The 24,635-nt window shown below is 52.0% G+C and overlaps 2 protein-coding genes across 2 annotated transcripts; both read right to left on the minus strand.

Moving 5' to 3' along the window:
- Positions 1 to 21,275: 21,275 nt before the first annotated feature.
- Positions 21,276 to 21,839, minus strand: LOC121859579 (spidroin-2-like). Its single transcript, XM_042356515.1, has one exon. The coding sequence runs from the start codon at positions 21,837 to 21,839 to the stop codon at positions 21,276 to 21,278; it is 564 nt and encodes a 187-aa protein (XP_042212449.1).
- A 539-nt stretch (positions 21,840 to 22,378) lies between these two features.
- LOC121859580 (translation initiation factor IF-2-like) lies at positions 22,379 to 24,031 on the minus strand. Its single transcript, XM_042356516.1, has one exon. It carries the CDS (start codon positions 24,029 to 24,031, stop codon positions 22,379 to 22,381), a length of 1,653 nt encoding a protein of 550 aa, XP_042212450.1.
- Positions 24,032 to 24,635: the final 604 nt, after the last annotated feature.

A 24,635-nucleotide genomic window follows, 5' to 3' on the forward strand; every position in this document is an offset into this window, starting at 1 on the left:
GAAGAAACATCAGCAAAATATATCTCAGTTCCTTAGTTCATTATTAATAAGTATAAAGAATTTTAAAATGTTTTAAATATAAGACTTGCTCTATAAACTTATTTTTGGTGGTATACAGATGTTAAGGTATGGAAGGAGGTGGTTGAGACAGACATATACAGGGAGGCTGAAGACAGGAGGAACACGGCAGTCACGGATTCAATAAGTCGACCCGTGACCTTTGGGAATGACTAAAGAAGAGAAGAGAAGAGAAGAGAAGAGAAGAGAAGAGAAGAGAAGAGAAAACACAGTATTAAAATTTCGTACAAAAAGATTATCCAGCACCGCCATGACACTACTTTCATTCATTCATTACATCGATCGCTAATATTATCTGATATATGATGATAATGCGCCACTGTTAAAGCCTCTGTCCCATCGTTAAAATTTTGCGCTATCGTAAAATTCCACTACCGCCATTCTTATAATACTTCTACTTTTTACAATTTTCAGGTCAATTTCCAGCACGCCTATGATGTGGAAGAATCCATTTTACCTCTCAGTAACAGGGGGTGGGGGAGCCTCAGATATCACTCCTGTTACAGACGCCTAAACGTACATGTTAAATTCTTGATTATCGATGGACATGGATAAAATCGACGCCAATATAGAGGTTAACATTAGGTTCTATCTTCATTGTTATTCCCTATAGTGAGGTGATCGGTACTGTGTTTACAACTGAAGAAAGTTGAATGTAAATTTCCTTAAATGATTCGAGTTAATTAAACATGAACTACGCACTTCTGTGGAGACAATCATAGGACACTTTTGGTCATGTAGCTTAAATGTATTGAAATTTTTACATTTCATTATTATTTTATTTTTTATTTTTATTTTATTTTATTTTTGAGTTGGGTTGTAAGTCCATCACAGAACAGGCCCACATTTACATGTTAAATGCTACCACGACTGTATTCTTCCATTATGTATAGATAATTAATCTACTAAATACTGTAATTAGTGAGGAGTGTTCCTGGCTAACTGACTGATGGACTAACAAAATAATGGAGATAGTTTAATGTTCCGGTATCCTCGCTACAACCCTCCCTACGATAATTACGTAGTTTTAGTCGTTTTAGATCGTCAACATCAAACTAAATCCAACTCTCACTCCTAACTGCGTCCGATAGAGGTGGAATGACAATACCCAGTCACAAAATATTTAATATCGCAGTATGTGAAGAGGGTAATAAATACTTCAACCAACGTCAAAATATTTTCATCATCCTTTATAAGAAAGTAAACTGAAACTCCTCTTTCAGATGTATGAAATAATAATACCTGGAGCTGTTTATTAATATATACCTTGAGTGTGACAGTACCTAGGGCCTTGACGCAGAGTTTCCAAGTGTTGAACCTCCTCATTCAACACCTCCACCATTGTATATGGGTGACCGCCCCTCATCACTCATATTAAACTTTTATAACATTCAACCTCCTACAGTGTATGAAGAGAAGGTAATGAGACGACACACACACACACACACACACGAGTAAGTCTCACAGTCTACGATTGACGTCAGCCATATTTCCAATCCAGCCACCACCATTATCATCTCTGTTATCGAGTCTCACAGGAGCACAACAGAGTCACGGTGTGGATTCCTAACACCCAATAGGAAACCATATAAGCATTGTTATTGGCTATATGTCTCTCCTCCACCTCCCCTACTCCTAACACTCTCCTTGCCAAGACTTGTCATATTTACTCCCCCCGAACTAACATAAAGCGACTCTCACAAGAGCTAATACGGTACATTTGTATACAGTTGTTGTTATATACACCGGGCGTGAATCTTAGGAGATTGGGGAATGTCTGGGAGTTAGGAGAAGTTATAGCGACAACTCAGACATTGTTGGTGCATTAAACTTCTTCCCCGACCCGCTGAGGAATTCCAACCCGCGTGGCCTCTACCCTCCGGCGCCACGACTCCTGGAGGTGATTCCCAGGGGCGACCTAAAGTGGGAGTTCCTGGGGAGAAGAGTCTCGGGGTCAAGATTCCTAGGAAGGAGATGCGATTTTCAAGCAGAGGTTTCAGGGGTTGTCTGTCCCCAGGAGCTGTGCCTCCCGCGGGACTCTACCTTAAGTGCTCCTTACTCCTAGAGGATAATGGCCTTTGTCAACAGTCCTGAAGGGAAGTGAAGGGTCGAAATTCCAAGAATACGATTTCAGAGTCAAAATTTTCGAAGCACGATTCTCAAAATGAGATTCCTAGAGTACGACACAATTTCAATATCCATATTACAGGAAAGGATTTTCTGGGAGTTTCTAAGAAGACGATTCTCAGGGTCGAAATTCCAAAGAGAACAATTTCAAGGGTAATATTAAAAAAAAAAAAAAAGATTCCTTGGCTCAAAATTCCAAGGAGAACTATTCCTGTGTAAAGATTCTTATGTGAATGAATCCCAGTCTCAATATTCCAAGGACCAAGGAGAATGCTTCCTGGGATTAAAATTCCTGCATGAACGAATCCTAGGGTCGAAACCTTTTAGGAACTGAAACACCGCGTCACCATTCTAGGTGTTCAGTGAGGTCACCATTCCTAGGGCCACCATTATATTAGTTAGCATTCAGAGAGGAAATAATTGCCAGGGTCACTATTCCTAGGTCACCATTAAGAAGGTCACAAATCTCGAATAGTGATTTCCCAGATTCACAGTCCAGCTTCATGACCTATGAGGCACACTACCTGAGCCCATGAACGCTGGGTCACCGTGAGAACATGTGACCCCAATTATATAAACAAAACATAAATAAAATGCATACAGTAAACACAAGACCAAAAGTGCGCAGACCTTTCTGGAAGGTTCACAATGGCGAGTCGTGTCAAAGAGCGAAAGTTGGGTTAATTAAAAGTTTTCCATGTAGAAAACTTAGCGGTGCGTCGTCATATACGCAGACAACTGTGGTGCGTCGTTATGAATACATTATACACATTACCAGTACTATTATTGTATACATAGAAATATAAAACAATTATATATATAAAACACCAGAATAAAAATAGTTACATATCAAAATTTATATAACAATGATGACACTTCTAAGATGCCTTTCTCATGAGGTATATTTCGAAGTATATATTATTTTTTATGTCTACCATATAGTATACAGCCAGGGTATACCTCATAAGGGTGTGCCTGGGTACAAGGCATCAACAGGTACGGGTGGAGGCTGCGTGTCACCCCTTACCTGTCGTCAACACACCATCACCCCGGGTCCTCTTCCTTGTGTTAATATCCAAACATCTGTACGCACCCACCATCTCTCTCCTCTACAATATACAACACACATGTTACTGCAGAAAAATCTTAATAGGTATAACTTTCTAAAGCCACTGGAATGTTCACTTTGAAACGCAAAACAATCGATATGTATTGGAGTTCCACAGCAGTCACAGCCAACACACACTAACACGATGCGAATAATTCCCCGATGCCGCCACAACTGTTTTCGGGAGAGTATCACGTGTGTGGGGCTTCTTCTCTTTATCTTTATTTCCCTTCCGGCGGGAGATGAGGGGAGGGGGGGAGAGACGCGAGGGGAGAGGGGTACCTGCCTCACCTGAGTCCCAGCCCTGACTGACTGACTGAGGGGTCGACTAGGGCGAGGTGGGGAGGCCTGTGGTGGCTGGCGGACGGCCCGGGCCAGGAGGGGAGACTCAACTGCACGCCCAACACCACGTTTTGATGGCGGAGCTGCAGCAGGTGCACCGCGAGGAGGAGAACGGAGTAAGGAGAGACGCTGTGGAGGAAGTGAGGGAGGATGTAAAAGTAGTCGAGTGGACAGTCGGTGAGTGAAGAGAGAAGAGACGCTGATAAGAGAGGCAGACGGAGAACACACACAGGAGATAAAAACCACAATAACAAAAGGAGAAAATGAGACGAAGCGAATAGATAACGAATAAGAATATCAGAACTAGCGGACAAGGTTACTAAACTACACAGGTTCACACAAACGAAAAAAAAATGAGGAATTACATACGGAAGTAAAATAAAGATTCAGAGCGTAGCAGAGGGAGAGAGAGAAAGGCGGTAGGTAGAGAAGGAGACGGAACAATAGCTTACAGGATAAGAGGGGAGTGGGGAGAGGCTTAACACACACCAACCATTAGGATTGTAAAAGGTAAGAGAGAAATCCAAGAGGAAGGCAGGAAACATGTGGACGTCGAGGTTACATAAACAACTAAATTACTAAGGTAAAGAGGAACATATTGAGAAGGGATGCGAGGAACAGGTGAGAGGAAAAGACGATTACGGCTGTGAGAGAGAGTGTGAGAGAGAAGTGTGAGAGAGACTGTGAGAGAGAAGTGTGAGAGAGAAGGGTGTACAAGAGGGAGGGGGGGGTGTGCGTGGGGGGAGGAAGGAATGGGACGTAAAGAGAGAAGAAGGAAGTCCTTGTAGGGGAGGAAGAGTTGTGTGGGAGAGTGTTGGTGTGGGAGAGTGTTGTGTGTGTGGGAGAGTGCAGTGTGTGAGAGTGTGTGTGGGAGAGTGTTGGTGGAGAGTGTTGTGTGTGTGGGAGAGTGTTGTGTGTGGGAGAGTGTTGTGTGTGTGTGGGAGAGTGTTGTGTGTGGGAGAGTGTTGTGTGTGGGAGAGTGTTGTGTGTGTGGAGAGTGAGGTGTGGGAGTGTTGTGTGTGGGAGAGTGTTGTGTGTGGGAGAGTGTTGTGTGTGGGAGAGTTGTGTGTGTGTGGGAGGGTGTTGTGTGTGGAGAGTGTTGTGTGTGGAGAGTAGCTGTGTGTGTGGAGGGTGTTGTGTGTGGGAGAGTGTTGTGTGTGTTGGAGAGGTTGTGTGTGTGGAGAGTGTTGTGGTGTGGGAGAGTGTTGTGTGTGTGGGAGAGTGTTGTGTGTGTGGGAGAGTGTTGTGTGTGGGAGAGTGTTGTGTGTGGGAGAGTGTTGTGTGTGGGAGAGTGTTGTGTGTGTGTGAGAGAGTGTTGTGTGTGTGGAGAGTACAGTGGGAGAGTGTTGTGTGTGGGAGAGTGTTGTGTGTGTGGGAGAGGTGTGTGTGTGGGAGAGTGTTGTGTGTGGGAGAGTGTTGTGTGTGTGGGAGAGTGTTGTGTGTGGGAGAGTGTTGTGTGTGTGGGAGAGTGTTGTGTGTGTGGGAGAGTGTTGTGTGTGAGAGTGTTGTGTGTGTGGAGGTTGTGTGTGGGAGAGGTTGTGTGTGTGGGAGAGTGTTGTGTGTGGGAGAGAGTGTTGTGTGTGGGAGAGGTTGTGTGTGGGAGAGTGTTGTGTGTGGGAGAGTGTTGTGTGTGTGGAGAGTGCTGTGTGTGTGGGAGAGTGTTGTGTGTGGAGGAGTAAGTGTGTGGGAGAGTGTTGTGTGTGTGTGTGGGAGGTTGTGTGTGTGGGAGAGTGTTTTGTGTGTGGGAGAGGTTGTGTGTGGGAGAGGTTGTGTGTGGGAGAGTGTTGGTGTGTGGGAGAGTGTTGTGTGTGGGAGAGTGGGTGTGTGTGGGAGAGTACAGTGTGGGAGAGTGGTTGTGTGTGGGAGAGTGTTGTGTGTGGGAGAGTGTTGTGTGTGTGGGAGAGTGCTGTGTGTGTGGGAGAGGTTGGTGTGTGGGAGAGTGTTGTGTGTGTGGGAGAGGTTGTGTGTGTGTGGGAGAGTGTTGTGTGGGAGGGAGGAGGTGTTGGAGGCTGTGTGTGGGAGAGTGTTGGTGTGGGAGAGTGTTGTGTGTGGGAGGTTGTGTGTGTGGGAGAGTGTGTGTGTGGGAGAGTGTTGTGTGTGGGGAGAGTGTTGTGTGTGGTGGGAGAGTGTTGTGTGTGTGGGAGAGTGTTGTGTGTGTGGGGAGGAGTGTTGTGTGTGTGGGAGAGAGTGTTGTGTGTGTGTGGGAGAGTGTTGTGTGTGTGTGGAGAGTGTTGTGTGGGGAGAGTGTTGTGTGTGGAGAGTGTTGTGTGTGGGAGATGTTGTGTGTGGGGAGAGTGTTGTGTGTGTGGGGAGTGTTGTGTGTGGGAGTGTTGTGTGTGTGGGAGAGTGTTGTGTGTGTGGGAGTGTTGTGTGTGGGAGAGAGCTGTGTGGAGAGTGTTGTTGTGTGTGGAGAGTGTTGTGTGTGTGGGAGAGTGTTGTGTGTGGAGGAGTGTTGTGTGTGTGGGAGAGTAGCATGTGTGGAGAGGTTGTGTGTGTGTGGGAGAGGTTGTGTGGGAGAGTGTTGTGTGTGTGTGGGGAGAGGTTGTGTGAAAAGGAGAGTGATGTGTGAAGGGAAAGTATGGGACGGAAAGGGTTATGTTAAGCTAATACATGGGAGGGAGGAGGTGTATATGGTAGGGAACATTGAAGTGTGGAGAGAGAGATTGTGGAGGAAGAGTGGGTAATGGAGGAAGGGAGAGAGGAGGTTGTAGAGATGAGGTGTGTGTGTGTGTGTGTGTGTGTGTGTGTGTGTGTGTGTGTGTGTGTGTGTGTGTGTGTGTGTGTGTGTGTGTGTGTGTGTGTGTGTGTGTGTGTGTGTGTGTGTGACAATTGGAGTTGGTGTAGGAGAGTGAAAGAAGGAGAATGAGAGACATATGGAAGGCAAGGAGAAGTGTGGGGGAGGAGAGGAATGTGGGAAGGGAAGAGGGAGGGGAAGGGGGAGAGGAGGGGGGAGAAGGAATGTGTGTGTGGGAGAGAGGGAGGGGGGTGAGGTGTGGGGGGCGGGAGAGGGGTTGTATAGGAGAGGGTAAGGGAGGAAGGTATGATAGAGTGAGAGTGAAGAATGAAAGTGAGAATGAGAGAGGAGAGGAGAGGAGAGAGAGGGAGAGTGGGGAGAGGAGAGAGGAGAGTGGAGAGGGAGATTGAGAGAGGAGAGAGGGAGAGAGGGAGAGAGGAGAGGAGAGAGAGTGAGAGAGAGGAGAGAGAGGAGATGAGTGGGAGGGGAGGGTGAGAGGAGGGAATGAGGAGATTGAGAGAGAGTGAGAGGAGAGGGAGAGAGAGGAGAGAGAGAGTGAGAGGAGAGAGAGAGAGAGGGAAAGGGAGAGGAGGGAGAGAGGAAAGAGAGAGAGAGAGGAGAGAGAGAGAGGAGAGGGGAGAGAGAGGGAGAGGGAGAGGGAGAGAGAGAGGAGAGGAGAGAGGGAGGAGAGGGAGAGGGAGAGAGGGGAGAGGGAAGGAGGGAGAGAGAGAGGAGAGGGAGAGAGAGTGAGAGTGAAGAGAGTGGGGAGAGGGGAGAGAGGAGAGGAAAGAGAGGAGGTGGGAGAGGAGAGAGAGAGAGGAGTGAGAGGAGGGAATGGGAGAGGAGAGAGGAGAGGGAGAGGGAGAGGAGAGAGTGAGAGAGAGGAGAGGAGAGAGAGAGAGGGAGGGGAGAGAGAGGAGAGGGAGAGAGGAGAGGGAGAGAGGAGAGTGAGGAGAGAGAGAGAGGGAGAGGGGAGGGAGAGAGAGAGAGAGGAGAGAGAGGAGAGAAGGGAGGAGGAGAGAGAGAGAGAGGGAGAGAGAGGGAGGGGAGAGAGGAGAGGGGAGGGAGAGGGAGAGAGTGAGAGAGGAGAGAGAGGAGAGTGGGAGAGGAGAGAGAGGAGGGAGAGGAGAGAGAGAGGGAGAGGGAGAGAGAGAGAGAGTGGGAGGAGAGAGGAGGGAGAGAGGAATGAGAGAGAGGAGGGGAGAGGAGAGAGGAGAGGAGGAGAGCGAGGGGAGGGGAGAGTGAGAGAGAGAGAGGGGAGTGAGAGGGAGAGAGGAGAGTGGGAGAGAGGAGAGGAGAGAGAGAGAGAGAGAGAGGAGAGGAGAGGGAGAGGAGAGAGAGAGAGGGGACTGAGAGAGAGGGAGAGGGGAGAGGAGGAGAGAGAGGAGGGAGAGGAGAGAGAGAGAGGAGAGGAGAGGAGAGAGGGAGAGCGAGGGAGGGGAGGGGAGGAGAGGAGAGGGGAGGAGGAGAGAGGAGGAGAGGGAGAGGAGAGGAGGAGAGGGAGAGAGAGTAGGAGAGGAGAGCGAGGGGAGGGGAGAGTGAGAGAGGAGGAGGAGAGGAGAGAGAGTGAGAGTGAGAGGAGAGAGAGTGGAGAGGAGAGTGTGGAGAGTGTGGGAGAGAGAGTGAGAGTGAGAGAGAGGAGAGGGAGAGAGAGAGGAGAGGAGAGTGGGAGAGAGAGGGAGAGTGAGAGAGAGTGGAGAGTGTGGGAGAGCTTGTGTGTGATGACAGAATAAAGAATATGAGACTATCTCACCTCAAGAAGGATCTATCTCTCATTCTTCGCTACGGAAGCTATTTTTCAACAAAGTCCTATAAGGAATGACCTTACCTTATCTATGAACTAGTATACATAGAACTTTCTTTCTCGGAAGCCTTTATCACTGCTTGGTCACTGTGCATGAAACACAACTCAAATAATGCACCAGAGACAATTTTTCTTCTGTATAATGTCATAATGACTCTGAACTTTTGAACTTTGACCTAGAATCAATAGGTTCATCTCTGTCTACGGAGAGAAATGATGAACCAAATTGGGCCAAACTGCAAACGATTTTGAGATAATCTACGGAGACTAGCACTCATCTTCCTCCCCGTCCTCACTATATAAGGACAGGCAAAACGAACAAAAAAACACCTCAACATTGCAAAAGGAGAATAAAAACAACAGAGAAGAAGAAAATGAAATAAGATAAGTAACAAAGAAGGAAATATAAGACACAAGCAAAGACCAGCACAACACAGGAGAAGAAAAGGGGAAGAAAGCAATCACAGAAAAATAGAGAAACCAAAAGTGAGAGAGAGAGGAAAGAGTAACTCTATATTAAAGGAGTTAAAATGAAACTGACAGTCAGGCAGGGGAGGAAGGTATGGAGAATATTGCAAAACAGGTCGATAGAGAGGGAAGAGGAGTGGGAAGATGAGGAAGAGGAGGGGATGAGGAGGGGGGAAGGAAGAGGGAGGGAAGATGAGGGAAGGAGGAGGAGGAGAGGGGGAGGGAAGAGGAGGGGAAGATGAGGAAGAGGGAGGGGATGGGAGAGGGGGAGGAAGAGGAGGGAAGATGAGGGAAGAGGAGGGGATGAGAGGGGAGGAAGAGGAGGGGAAGATGAGGAAGAGGGAGGGGATGAGAGGGGAGGAAGAGGAGGGGAAGATGGGGAGGGAAGAGGGAGGGGATAGAGAGGGGAGGAAGAGGAGTGGGGAAGGAGGAAGAGAGAAGAGAGGAGGGGAGAGGGGAGGAAGAGGAGGGGAAGATGAGGAAGAGGAGGGGAGAGGGGAGGAAGAGAGAGGGGAAGATGAGGAAGAGAGGAAGAGAGGAGGGGAGGAGGGGGGAGGAAGAGAGGGGAAGGAGAGGAAGAGAGGAAGAGAGGAGGATGAGAGGGAGGAAGAGGAGGAAGATGAGGAGGAGAGGAAGAGAGAGATGAGAGGAGGGAGAGGAGGGAAGATGAGGAAGAGAGAAGAGAAGAGGGATGAGAGGGAGAGAGAGAAGGAGAGGGAAGGAGAGGGGAGGAGGAGGAGGGGAGGAGGAAGATGAGGGGGAAGGAGGGGAGGGATGAGAGGGGGAGGAAGAGGAGTGGGGAGATGAGGGAAGAGAGGAAGAGAGGAGGGGATGAGAGGGGGAGGAAGAGGAGGGAAGATGGAAGAGAGGAAGAGAGGAGGGGATGAGAGGGGGGGGAGGAAGAGGAGGGAAGATGAGGAAGAGGGAGGGGATGAGAGGGGGAGGGAGGAGGAGGGGGAGAGGAGGGGAAGATGAGGAAGAGGGAGGGATGAGGAGGAAGAGGAGGGAAGATGAGGGAAGAGAGGAAGAGAGGAGGGGATGAGAGGGGAGGAAGAGGAGGGGAAGAGGAAGAGAGGAAGAGAGGGAGGAGAGGGGAGAAGAGGAGGGGAAGATGAGGAAGAGAGAAGTGGGGAGGAAGAGGAGGAAGAAGGATGAAGAGAAAGAGGGAGGAGAATAAATTGAAAAGAGAAAAGCGACTGAAAAGGAAGAAGATGGAGGAGGATAAAGGTGAAAGTGATAGAGAAAGGGAAGTGATAAACAGGGGAGAAGGTGTAGAGGAAGAAAAGATGGAGTAAAACGGAGGGAAGTGGAAGAGGAAGAGGAGGGAGAAGAAGTCAATTGGAGGAGAAAGAAGAGGTAAAAAGAATGAGGAAAGGAGAAGAAGGAAAAGGAGAAAAGGGAAACATTTGAAGAGGAAAAGATGGAGGAGGGGAGAGATGAAAAGAGAGATAAAGAAGAGAGAGAAGTTAAAGAGGAAGAGGAGAAAAGGGGAGAGGAAAAATGTACAGAAGGAGGAATTAAAGGTCATAAAAAACAATTAGATGAATTATTTAGTATCAAAGAATTGTGGTTAATCTATTCAAAATAATGAGAGACAGAGAGAGAGAGAGAGAGAGAGAGAGAGAGAAAGAGAGAGAGAGAGAGAGAGAGAGAGAGAGAGAGAGAGAGAGAGAGAGAGCCCACTTCTCTCAGCACAAACAGTACAGTTCACACTCTGACCTCATTCCTCCTCGCTCAAACATCTACCTAGCGGTGACATCCTGGCCACAACATTCTGGGTTGCCCTGAGGTCTGCTGGCCGGGAGCTGACCAAATCAGTCCCAGTAATAGGTGCAAACTCAACCTCATCTAACTTAATGATAAGATTGGGGCCCTGGAAGAATTGAATGGAGAAAGGATTGGCCCAGATTGGGGCCAGAGGCAGGATTGGGCCCGTGTCAGGATTGGGCCCGTATAGGATTGGGCCCGTGAGGATTGGGCCCGTATAGGATTGGGTCCATATAAGATTAGACTCAACCTTAGCCCTAATAGGTACGAACTTAACCCAATCTATATTAATGATTAAGATTGGAGGCCGTTTAGGATTGGATCTATATACGATTAGACCCAGTCTTAATCCTAATAGGAACCAGCCTAATCTAATCTAACTTGATTATTAGGATTGGGGGTCATTATAACAGGATCCTAATCTTAATGGTTAGGTTAGACTGGGATCTATTTGGACTGGAATTTCATTTTAACATTCATTTAACTTCTCTCGATAATTGATAACACAATTGTCTCTTTATTTACCGTAAGACAAAAAAATCAGCCTCATTTGACATCAACATCTACAACTGGAGTCTCTAAATATAATGTATCTTGGGTTTTCTCTTTTCCCATAATGAGAGTAGAGTCTCAAACTAAATTCATCGCCATTTTGGTTGCAATTTTTGGTGCCGTAAGTGTCGGTAAAGTACTGCACATTCTCGTAATACCAGTAGGGGTGAAAATAGGAACTTTTTTGAATCTGGGTCAAGTTCCGGCGCCTGGTTCTCAAAAGTTCGAAATTTAATTATCCTTTTAAAAGGAGATACTGAAATATATTCAACTGACTTAATTAAGTTATGACACGCAGGTGGCAGCCATAATAGCACCGAAATTACACGTAGACTGGGACGTGGATTCTCGTCATAAGAAAACAAATTCTTCTTAACAAAACAATACAAAACTCATTTAATAATAACCTTTAATACAGCAAGCGACTTATATGACACCAATATCGTCCTAAGACTCTACAGTAAGGTGTATGCTTGTATCCACAGTGAGGGGAGCAGTTTAAAGTACAAAGATAGGCTGTTGGGAAGGAGGTTGGAGGAGGTGGGCAACGCACCTTTACCAGGTCAAGCAAAACATAAACATATACACAGGCAGGTGAGGCAAGATACACCCAGGGTGGGAACTACCAGGTGAGGGAACACAGGTAGCTGGGGGACTAACACTAGGTGTGGGTACACAGGTAGGTGAGGGACCACAGCCGGGTGAGGGAACAACGGTAGGGATAGGAACAGAGGTAGATGAGAAACCAAAGGTAGGTGAAGGAACACACACACACACACACACACGGTCGAATTGAAGGAGTTAGATACCAAGAGTTCCGAGGTGACACGATACTGTTCTGGGAATGTGTCAATATATGTTTAATGATGTTTACAGCTCGTTTTTTTATCTTATTCTACTAAAAAATTATGTTCAATAAAACTATGCAGGCATGACTTATTAAGCTAATTGTTCTAAGCTGGGTGCACTCTCAGGCTCCTGGTTTCTCAGGTAATAATACAAATATTGATTTCTTTAGATCCCTGGGAAGGTTTACTTTAAAGTATATAGTATTACATATTTTAGTCAAATATTTTATCCAATTCTTGTCCATTTCTTTTATAAATTCTGCTGTAAGCTGTTCAACCCCACAAGTTTTATCATTTTTTTTTTCATTTACTCTCACAGCTGCCGCAACTTGTTTCCAGAATTGGTAGTTTGACTTTATTACCTTTTCGTTTCTTACCCACCCATCCTTATCATTGTATAGTTCTACATGCTCGTTCCATCTCTTTTTATTTTCCGCCTTAAAGGATCTCATTGTCTTTATTTTTAATAGTCACACCCCATTTTTCTGATCCATTTATTTATTCTTAATGTACGTTTTCCTAGTTATGCGTTTCTGTCGTCATCTATTTTCTTGTCTTTCCAGATCATTTTTCTTGGCCTGTCTACAGTCCTTTTTAATTTCTCTATAAAGTTTTTTGTAAGTCTCACTTCATTTTATCATATTTCTTCGTCTATTTAATTTGTCATCCACTCAATTTTAGCCTCGCTCCTCATAGGCCTGAAATGTGGGAGGGACCTGCATGATGGCCGACCTGGGTATTGTAACCATGGGTAGAGGTAGAGTGGCCCGGGTATCACGGTCAGGAGCCGCTGTCTCACTCGAGCACTTCTCAGGCTCCACCTTATAGACTAATCATAACAAGTCTCATAAGGGTAAATTCAACATGCTACCGACGTGTGCTCAAATTGTCAGATGAAATTTTAATCGAACTATGCATACACAGAACATTTTCAGCACGGTATAATCTCAGCACGTGACACCGGGGACATCTCTGGATGGTTCCTGACAGATGACGACACTCAGTAAGATGCGCGCCGTAAGTGTTTTAACCAAATTTACTTTCTTCCAAAACATATAATTTTTAATGTATCTGTGACCACACCACAGGACCTCTTCATGGTTGATAATATAGGTTCCAGCAGTGAGACGTGTGAACCCACTCCCCCAGCAGGCACTATATGGGTCCCTCCCTCGTGGTCAGCCACCTTTACCTGGTGGGGGGAGATTGTGAGGTTTTAGGGCGTCATGGAGCATACAGGACAGCATCACCCAGACCAGGAGGGCTGCAACACAGAAGCCAGACTAAGAGCTGTCTCTAACCCCACCCTCCCCCACACACCAACAACACGTACCAAATACAATATGGTTAACTTTGGACACCTGATGTGAGCGTTATTACAGTACAGCACAGAAACAGGTGAGGCAGGAGGACTGAACTATTGGTTATCAATGTCCGCGTGCACGATAGTCAGGGTGCGTATGACGAATATAGGGTTAACCTCAGGGTGCGTATGACGACTATAGGGTTAACCTCAGGGTGCGTATGACGACTATAGAGTTAACCTCAGGGTGCGTATGACGACTATAGGTTAACCTCAGGGGTGCGTATGACGACTATAGGTTAACCTCAGGGTGCGTATGACGACTATAGGGTTAACCTCAGGGTGCGTATGACGACTATAGGGTTAACCTCAGGGGCGTATGACGACTAGAGTTAACCTCGGTGCGTATGACGACTATAGGGTTAACCTCAGGGTGCGTATGACGACTATAGGGTTAACCTCAGGGTGCGTATGACGACTATAGAGTTAACCTCATGGTGCGTATGACGACTATAGTGTTAACCAATATAAGTCCAAATTCTCAAAGTCTCTTACGATGTTAAATTTTTCCTCGTAACTGGACTTTCAAGAACAATATATGACATAAAATTTGACTTAAAGAATTACGATCAACATGGTTTCAAAATTACAAGCAAGATATAATAGTAACTGGATACGGTTTCTCATCCTCACTTAAGGGAAAAATATCTCGTAAAAATGTTTGAGAATCAGGAATCTTGTTTTAATGGTGACACAAGGAGGGTGTAGTGGAGGTGTTTGTGTCGTGTTGCTAGTGTATTGATTGATTCCACCTGGTGTTCTCTACCACACAAGCTTACCGTTGAGGAAAATGAAGGAGGTTGAGTGCAGTGTAGCCAACATAGCCTCTGTGTATCCAAAAACAATACAATTAGGCCCTTAGTTAACAGACTCCAACCACACCACATAACCACACCACACAACCACACAAACAAAGTATTAAAACCACTGCAGACGGAATTCGTGAACCAAACTCTCAATAGCGATCAGATGTCATAAACTTTATCTTGTCTAATAAAACGAAATTATCACAGCCGCTGAAAAGCCCGACAACGTGAAGCAACACCCAGGAGGATAGTTTACCCTCCCCCCATCTCTCCCTCCATCTGCCACCTAGGTCCAGGCTCTCAATAATTCGCAAGGTCATAATAATGTATCTGGTTGGTTCATCTGAGCGGCGACACGAAGGTTGAGGTTAACTTGCGTCTAACTTGTACTGAGACTTAACTAGAGGAGGGGGGTGGGGAGATTTCTTGATAATGTGATACTAATAATATTCTGTCTGAAACATAAGAGAGAGAGCTCATATAACCAGTAAGGTGTTTTATCTGGTTGTTAATTAAATTAGTGTTTCATTATGGAGGAAGAGAAACGAGACTCTGGTGTTTATTGTTTTTCTTCGTAATCCTTATAGTCTAATGAATTTATATATGAAACACACACACACACACACACACACACACACACACACACACACACAAACACACACACACACACACACACACACCTCTCAAATCACCTGATGAACCTGATATGAAACCCCCCCCCTTTAAAAATGGAGCTGCTGGTGTGTCATCTCCTATATAAGTTTGTAGGCCCTACCTTTTACCCTCACTGCTGTCTGGCTTTGCTACCACAGACAGATGTGATATAACTTCTGCTGTAGTGCCTGTACTCTTCTCAACTCATACAGGAGGCTACAGGGAATAACATGGAACTTATAACCCATATAATGTAAATGAAAAGTGAATGAGTGATAAAAGATAGAAAACAACAAATAATAATAATAATAATAATAATAATAACTAATAATAACCTGACAATAATAATAATAATAATAATAATAATAATAATATGTATATGTAATAATAAATAATAAACGATCATTCTAATATACTCAACATACACAAATCAATAAAGAAATAAATTAATAAACTAATAAAACTATAAGCTATAATAGACGCTCTTAATACACATTGTATACATAAAACAAACAATGAATTAAGTATAGCAGATATATAGCATCGCCGACAACGAGTTTGATAATTTGATATTTAGAACTTAATGGAGATCGAGAGACAGATGGCTTTTAGAGAGTAACGGTGAGACATAGAGAGACAGAGACGGGCGGTTTATAATTGTGGGGGGGAGCAGACAGAAAGTAGACAGGCTTGTAGAAGTAATGAAGACAAAACACAAAGAGAGACAGTTTGTAACGAGGAGAGAAAGCTGTTCTCTAAAGAGCAATCACAGGTAATAAACTCATAAATCTATGGGCGCTTAAATACCATCGTTACTTTATATCGAGGAATTATCTAAACCTAAATTGTCAGAAGTTAGTTGCTTAGTAGATTAATACACTGTGGAACTTCCCTATTGTAGTTTTTGTTTATCTAGATATAACATCAATAGATTAGGGCTAACTTGCAACAAATATTTTTCAGTTTTGGGTAAAGGTGGGAGGAGGATAGGTAGGGGGAGGGGGTAGGAGGGAGGATGGGTGGGGGAGGGTAGGGAGGGAGGAATAGGGATGGAGGGAAGGGGCACGTCTGGGTGGAATGGGTTGACAGAACATTTCCTTGATCTCTCTCCCTGAGAATGATGTATTACAGAGAATGGCAAGACTAGAAAATTCCCCCTCCTCCCTTACCCCCTGGAGATGAGGTCTTTCACCAGACCATAAATATATACGGTGGTATCATTTTACCCTTCTTCTATTCCCCCTTACTCTTCCCTCTTCATCTTCCCCTTCTTCCTCCTCTTACCTCTTACCCTTCTTCTACCTTGTCCCTCTATTTCCCCTTCTCATTCCCTCCTCCTCCTCTTTTACCTTCCTCTTCCCTATCTTCCTCCTCCACTTACTCACATATTTCTCCTCCTCCTTCCTCCTCCTCCTCCTCCTCCCCTCCTCTCCTCCTCCCCCTCCTCCTCTTCTTCCTCTTTCTCCAACCTCTTAACCATCATTTATTGCTGGCCGCTCGTCAGCAATCGTAGAGAAAGTTATCAGTCAAGAGTGAAGGTTGATATGCCGGAAGCGAGTCCTTCCCTTTCCTCGAATCTCTGTTTTATAACGGGAATGAAAACTAAAAAGCTCAACAATAATATGGCGTCTAGGTAAGCTTTTTGGCCGATAGTAAGCTCTTTTTGTTCTTAATGCATGGCCCATATTGTATATAGAATAGATTCATATGACTAAAGACCATCACCTAAAAACACTATCTGTAGCAGGAGATCAATGAATTTCCAGAATGAACACTGTGACTCCTGTTGTCTCGGCCAGGGTTGTGGAAATCCTTACCGTCAGTTGTGTCATATTTTCTCCAACACAATTTTGTAAAGATAATTTTTTGAGTGATTAAATAAATGTGTTCTTATTTAAAATCATAATCCGCTTTCACGCGTAATCTGACTAATTGTATCATTCAAGCGTTTGGTTTATTTTAACGAGTTGAATTGTCTAACCTGCCCTAACATAACCCAACCTAACCTGCCCAAACATAACCCAGCCCTAACCTGCCTAACATAACCCAGCCTAACCTGCCCAAACGCCAACCCAGCCTAGCCTGCCCAACATGAACCCCTAACCTGCCCAAACGCCAACCCAACCTAACCTGCCCAGGCATAGCCCAGCCTAGCCTGCCCAAGCATGGCCCAGCCTAACCTGCCCAGAGCATAGCCCAGCCTAACCTGCCTAACATAACCCAGCCTAACCTGCCCAAACACTTGGCCCAGCCTAACCTGCCCAAACATAGCCCAGCCTAACCTGCCCAAGCATAGCCCAACCTAACCTGCCCTGCAACCCAGCCCTAGCCTGCCCAAGCAGCAACCCAGCCTAACCTGCCCAAACGCCAACCCAACCTAACCTGCTCCCAAACCAGCAACCCAACCCTAACCTGCCCAACTTGGCCAACCTGCCCAAACCTTGGCCAACCTAACCTGCCCAGAGCATGACCTAACCTGCCCAGAGCATAGCCCAGCTAACCTGCCCAAACATGACCCAGCCTAACCTCCTAGGCAGCAACCCAGCCTAACCTGCCCAGAGCAACCCAGCCTAGCCTGCCCAGGCAGCAGCAACCTAACCTGCCCAGAGCATGGCCCAGCCCACAACCTGCCTAACATGACCCAGCCTAACCTGCCCAAACGCAACCCAACCTAACCTGCCCAAACCTTAACCCAAGCCTAGAGCCTGCCCAGGCACTAGCCCAGCCTAACCTGCCCAAACGCCAACCCAGCCCTAACCTGCCTAACGCCAACCCAGCCTAACCTGCCCAAGCATAACCCAGCCTAGCCTGCCCAAACGCCAACCCAGCTAACCTGCCCAGGCAGCAACCCAGCCTAACCTGCCCAAACGCCAACCCAACCTAACCTGCCCAAACATAGCCCAACCTAACCTGCCCAAGCAACCCAGCCTAACCTGCCCAGGCATCAACCCAGCTAACCTGCCCAAGCATAGCCCAGCCTAACCTGCCCAAACATAGCCCAGCCTAACCTGCCCAAACATAGCCCAACCTATACCAAACATGTGACCAAACCTGCCAAACATAGCCAACCCTAATCTCAGACAGCTGCCTAACCTGCCCAACATGACCCTGGCCTGCCCAGGCATGGCCCAGCCTGGCCTGCCCAGAGCATGGCCCAGCCTAGCCTGCCCAGGCAGCAGCCCAACCACAGCCTGCCCAGAGCATGGCCCAGCCTAACCCCACCTGCCTGGCAACCCAGCCTAGCCTGCCCAGGCATGACCCAGCCTAACCTGCCCAGGCAGCCCAACCTGGCCTGCCCAGAGGCATGTTGACTAACCTGCCCAGGCAGCAGCCTGGCCAGCCTGCCCAGGCATGTTGACCTAGCCTGCCCAGGCAGCAGCCAGCCTAGCCTGCCCAGGCATAGCCCAGCCCTGACCTGCCCAGGCAGCCCAGCCTGGCCTGCCCAGAGCATGGCCCAGTGAGCCTGCCCAAGACCCCTTGAGCCCCAGCCTAGCCTGCCCAGAGCATCAGCCCAGCCTAACCTGCCCAAATGGCCCAGCCTATTACTGCCCAGGCTGTTAACCCTAACCTGCCCAAACCCTAGCCCAGCTAGCCTGCCCAGGCATGGCCCAGCCTAGCCTGCCCAGGCTGTAGCCCAGCCTAGCCTGCCCAGGCAGCAGCCCCAGCCTGAGCCCTGCCCAGGCTTGAGCCCAGCCTGGCCTGCCCAGGCAGCACTGACCCCTAGCCTGCCCAGGCGCCAACCCAGCCTGGCCTGCAGGCACAGCAGCCCCGGCCTGGCCTGCCCAGGCATGACTGACCTGGCTTGCTGCCGCAGCAGCCTGACCTGACTGCTGCCCAGGCATGGCCCGGCCTGGCCTGCCCAGGCATGACCCCGGCCTGGCCTGCCTGGCATGACCCAGCCTGGCCTGCCTGGCATGGCCCAGCCCTGGCCTGCCCAGGCATGGCCCAGCCTGGCCTGCCCAGGCATGGCCCGGCCTGGCCTGCCCAGACATGGCCCAGCCCTGGCCTGCCCAGGCATGACAGCCTAGCCTGCCTAACGCCCAGCCTAACCTGCCCAACGCCAGCCCAGCCTGTGCCCAGGCATAGCCCAGCCTAGCCTGCCCCGAGCGCCAGCCGGCCTAACCTGCCCAGAAACGCCTAGCGAACCTGACCTGCTTGGTGTAACGCTGGCCTGCGAATATGGCCACAACCTGCCCAAATATGACGCCTGCCTAACGCCAGCCCCAGCCTGGCCTGCTGGCGCTGACGCAACTGCCCAGGCTATGGCCTGCTACTGCCTGTGCCAGCCATAGCCTGCCCAGCATAACCTGACTGCGAAATGTAATGACCTAACCTGCCTAACATGACTGACCTGACCTGCGGGCATCGGCAGCTAACCTGCGCTAGCGGCAACTGACCTGACTTGCCTGGCGCCAGCCAGCCTGACACTGCCCAGGCATGCCAGCCCGGCTTCCTTGCCCAGGCATAACCCGGCCGACCTGCTGGGCATGGCCAACCCTGGCCTGCCCAGGCATGACCCCGGCCTGACCTGCTGGCGCAGCCCCTGCCCCAGCGCACTTTGGGCAGGCTACCCTGGCCTGCAGGCATTAACCCAGCCTGGCCTGCCCTAGCATGACCGGCCTGGCCTGCCGAGCGCAAGCCCAGCCTGGCCGCCTGACCCAAACAACCTGCTGACGCCAGCCCCTGTACCGCCTGGCGCCCGGCACGCCAGCCTGCTTGAGCATAGCCCGACCTAGCCTGCCCAAGCATAGCCCAGCCTGGCCTGCCCAGGCATTTGACCTAGCCTGCCCAGGCAGCCAGCCTGGCTGGCACTGCCTGAGCGGCCCAGCCTGGCCTGCCCAACAGCCCAGCCTGGCCTGCCCAGGCATGGCCCCAGCCTAACCTGCCCAAGATATGACCCAGCCTGCTTTGCCTAACGCCAACCTAGCCTGCCCGCAGCATGGCCAGCCTAGCCTGCTCCCTAGCCAGCCACTAACCTGCCTTGCAAAGCAGCCTGAACGCCAGCCTCAGCTGAGCATGGTATGGCCAGCCTGGCCTGCCCTAACGCCAGCCCCAGCCTAACCTGCCCTGACGCAACCCAGCCTAACCTGCCTGGCAAACCCAAGCCTAACCTGCAAATGTCCCAACCTAACCTGCCAAAACGTAACCAGCTTCTAAACCTGCTGAAACTGACCCAGCCTAACCTGCCCAAACGGCCTCAGCCTGCCCAACTGACAGCCTTATGCCCAACGCCTAGCCTGGCTCCCAAATGTAACCCAGCCTAGCCTGCCCAAACGCCAGCCCTAACCTGCCCAAACGCCAGCCAGCTAAGCCTGCAGCAACCCAGCCTGTACTGCCCCAGGCACATGGCTACCCATTTCAACCGCCTCAAGCTTGGCTGACCTATTTGCCCCTGGCATTGACCAGCGCGCCCAGGCATGACCAGCCTGGCTTAACAACAGGCAGCCAGCTCCCTAACCTGCCCAGGCATGTGCGACTAAAACGCAACCTGAAGACATGAGCAACCTAACCTGCCAAACATAGCCAGCCTGTTACTGCCCAGGAACGCAACCCTAGCCTGCCCAAACATAGCCCCAACCTAGCCTGCCCAAACGCCAGCCCAGCCTGGCCTCCTGAAGTATCGGCCCAGCCCTTACCTCGCCCTAAATGTGGCCCAGCCTAGCCTGCCCAGGCATTTGGCGGCTGCCTAACCTGCCCCAGTACCCCAGCCTGGCTGCCCAGGCAGCTGACCTAGCCTGCTTTTAGGCATAACCCAACCTATTTATACCAGCCTATGGCCAACCTAACCTGCAGGCGCCGGCTGACCTGCTGCCCAGACGCCTACCCCAGCCTGGCCAGGCTCTTGAAGCCGCAGCGCCCTAGCCTGCCCAGACGCAGCTGACACCTGCCCCAGGCAACGCCAGCCAGCCCTGACCTGCCCGGCGTAACCCAGCCTGTTGCCGCAACGTAGCCCCCAGCCTGGCCTGCCCAGGCGTAACCCGGCTGGCCTGCTTCAACGCGGGCCAGCCTGGCCTGCCCAGGCATGACCCAGCTTTGCCTAGCCCTGCACCCATCGCCAGCCCCAACCTGCTTATACTGACGCCAGCCAACCTATCCTGCCCAATAACATTGACAACCTGCCCAACCTTAACCCAGCCTGACCTGCGAGCCATGGTGACTGTCACTGCCCAAATGCATTGGCCTGCGCCTAACCGCCGGCCCAAGCCTGGCCTGCAAATATGGCTTAACCTGGCCTGCTGAACATGGCCAGCTAACCTGCTAAAACGCCTGACAGCACTGGCCTGCTCGATATAACCCGGCCCCCAACCTGCTGCCCAAACGGCAACCCAACGCCTTTCTGCAGCGACTGACCTGGCCTGCCCTGACATAGCCGGCCTAACCTGCCCAGAGCATAGCCCGCCTAGCCTGCCCAAATGTAGCCCAGCCTTTCACTGCCCAGGCATAGCCAACCTGATCCTGCCCAGGCATGATCGGCCCTGACCTGCCCCAGGCATGACCATTTGACTGCCGGAAGTTGTCAACCCCGGCCTGCCCTGGCAGTCGCCAACCCGGCTTAACCTGCCCCTAAAGCGCTGCAGCCTGGCCTCTTGCGACTATGACCTAACCTGCCCAGGCACCAGGCGCTTACTGCCCATGCAAGCCCAGCCTGGCCTGCCCAAACGCACGGCCTGGCTTACTGCCTAACGCAGAGCCTGGCCCTGCCTGGCGTAGCCCAGCCTGGCCTGCCCAGGCATGACCCAGGCCTGATGGGCCTGGCCTGGGCCTGCCCAGGCGCATGCTGTAGCCCCAGGCAGCTGCCTGGGTATGCCCAGGCGTGCCTGGCCCTGTGGCCTCTTGGTGCGCCGACCTGGCCTCCTGGGCATGGCTGCCTGAACTGCCTGGGCTGCCCTTAGCACAGCATGAGCCCAGCCTGAGCCTGCCCAGGCATGGCTGGCCTGACCTGCCTGTGATGGCCCTGGCCTGCCCAGGCAGCCCAGCCACTGGCCTGCCTGGGCATGGCCCAGCCTGGCCTGCTTGGAGCATGGCCCAGCCTGGCCTGCCCAGGCATGGCCCGGCCTGACCTGCCCAGGCATGGCCCGGCCCCTGACCTGCCCAGACTGTGCAGCCTGTGCCTGGCTTGGCCAGCCTGATGCCCAGGCATGGCCCAGCCTGACCAGCCTCGCATGTTGGCCTGGCCTGCCCAGGCATGATTGACCCTAGCCTGCCCAAGACATGACTGACCTATTGTCTGCCCAGACCTTGTTGACACTGGCCTGCCTGGACATGCCCCGACCCTGGCCTGCTTGGGCCTGGCCCAGGCCAGCCTGGCCTGCCTGTGTGACCTGGAGCTGCCCCAGGTGTTGACCTGACCTGCCCTGTGTTGACCTGAGCCTCTTGGCTGTTGACCCTGGCCTGCCCCAGACGTGTTGACCCTGTCTGCCTGGCGTGTGACCCCTGCTGCAGACATGGCCCAGCCACAACCTGCCTAGCATGACCCAGCCCTAACCTGCCCAGAGCATACATGACCTGGCCTGCCTAACATGGCCAACCCTAACCTGCCCAAACCCCATGGCCAACCTAAGCCTGCCCAGGCATGGCCCAGCCTGGCCTGCCCAGGCATGACAGCCCTAGCCTGCCCAGGCATGACAGCCTGACCTGCCCTGACATGGCCCAGCCTGAGCCTGCCCAGGCATGTTGACCTGGCCTGCCTGACGCCAGCCCAGCTGACCTGCCCAGGCATGACTGACCTAACCTGCCCAGAGCATGGCCCAGCCTGGCCTGCCCAGGCATATTGACCTGCTAGGCAGCCTGACCTGCCCCAGGCATGAAGCCTGACCCCTGGCCTGCCGGCATGGCCCAGCCTGACCTGCCCAGGCATGGCCCAGCCTAGCCTGCCCAGGCATGAGCCCAGCCTGGCCTGCCCAGGCATGCAGCCCAGCCTGACCTGCTAACATGGCCCAGCCTGGCCTGCCCCGGGCATTGACCCCTGGCCTGCCCAGGCATGGCCCAGCCTGGCCTGCCCAGGCATGGCCCAGCCCTGACCTGTGGGCATGAGCCCGGCCTGGCCTGCCTGGCATGGCCCAGCCTGGCCTGCCCAGGCCTTGACCCAGCCTGGCCTGCCCAGGGCATGGCCCAGCCCTGGCCTGCGCCCAGATGTGAGCCCAGCCTGACCTGTTGGGCATGTTGACCTGGCCTGCCCAGACAGCCCAGCCCTGGCCTGCCCAGACAGGCCCAGCCTGACCTGCCCCAGGCCTTGTTGTGCAGGCCTCCACCCCAGGCACATGTTGACCTGGCCTGCCCAGAGCATGAGCCCAGGCCTGACCTGCCCAGGTGTGACCCCAGCCTGGCCTGCCCAGGCATTGACCCCGGCCTGGCCTGCCCAGGCCTTGACTGCCCTGAGCCTGCCTGGCATGGCCCAGCCTGGCCTGCCCCAGGCCTTGAGCCCGGCCTGAGCCTGCCTGGAGCATGACTGACCTGGCCTGCCCAGGCATAGACCCCTGACCTGCCCAAGGCATGGCCCAGCCCTGACCTGCCTGGCATGGCCAGCCTGACCTGCCCAGGCATGGCCCAGCCTGGCCTGCCCTGACATGACTGGCCTGGCCTGCCCCAGGCATGACCCGGCCCTGAGCCTGCCCAGGCATGGCCCAGCCTGGCCTGCCTGGCATGGCCCAGCCTGGCCTGCCCAGGCATGGCCCAGCCTGGCCTGCCCAGGCATGACCCAGCCTGGCCTGCCCTGTGGCCCAGCCTGATGCTGCCTGGCATGGCCAGCCTGACCCCTGCTGGGCATGGCCCAGCCTGACCTGCCCAGTATGGCCCACAGGCCTGCCTGAGCATGTTGGCCTGGCTCCTGGCATGACCGAGCCTGGCTGCCCCAGGTGTAATGACCCTAACCTGCCCAGAGCCTTGGCCAACCTGAGCCTGCCTAGGCATGGCCCAGCCTGAGCATAACACTTTGACCCAGTGCCCAGGCGTAGCCCGGCCTGGTCTTGGAGAGCCCTGGCCTGCCCACATGATGACCTGAGCCTGCCTGGCATGACCCAGCCTGGCCTGCCCGGCATGACGGCCCTGGCCTGCCCAGGCATGGCCAGCCTGGCCTCCTGGGCATGACCCCGGCCTGGCCTGCCCAGGCATGTTGACCTGATGCTGCCGGCATGTTGGCCTAGCCTAGCAGGGCATGTGTGGCCTGAGCCTGCCCGGCATGACCTGACATAGCCCAGGCATGTTGACCTGCCTGCTGGCCTGTTGTGGGCATAGCAGCTATGTGACCTGGCCCAGACGTGCCCCAGACCCAGCCTGTGCCTGGCCTTGATGACCTGTAGGCTGGCCTGTGACCCAGCCCTGCCCCAGGCTTGTTGACCTGTTGCTGCCTGGGCATGTTGACCCTGAGCCTGCCCAGGCATGGCCCATGTTATGCCCCAGACATGTGCCTAATGCCCAGCCTGTATTGCTACAGTAACTTGGCCTAGCCCAGCCCTGACCTGCCCAGGCATAGCCCAGCCTGGCCTGCCCAAGCATGAGCCCAGCTGGCCTGCCCAGGCATGGCCCAGCCTGGCCTGCCCAGGCATGACCCAGCCTGGCCTGCCCAGGCATGGCAACCCTGGCCTGCCCAGGCATGGCCCAGCCTGCCGCCTGCCCAGGCATGACCCAGCTGGCCTGCCCAGGCATGACCCCGGCCTGACCTGCTGGGCAAGCCCCGGCCCCTGGCCTGCCCCAGGCCTTGCCAGCCTGACCCCTGCCCAGGCATGGCCCCGGCCCCTGGGCCTGCCCAGGCATGGCCCGGCCTGAACCTGCCCAGGCATGAGCCCAGCCTGGCCTGCCCTGGCATGGCCCAGCCTGACCTGCCCAAGACATGACCCAGCCCTAACCTGCCCAGAGCATGACTGACCTAACCTGCCCAGAACATGGCCCAGCCTGAGGCCTGCCCCAGGCATGGCCCCAGCCTGGCCTGCCCAGGCAGCAGACCCTGGCCTGCCCAGGAGCAGCCCCAGCCTGGGCCTGCCCAGG

This window comes from Homarus americanus, unplaced genomic scaffold (assembly GCF_018991925.1).
Source record: "Homarus americanus isolate GMGI-L3 unplaced genomic scaffold, GMGI_Hamer_2.0 scaffold7626, whole genome shotgun sequence".
NCBI lineage: Eukaryota > Metazoa > Arthropoda > Malacostraca > Decapoda > Nephropidae > Homarus > Homarus americanus.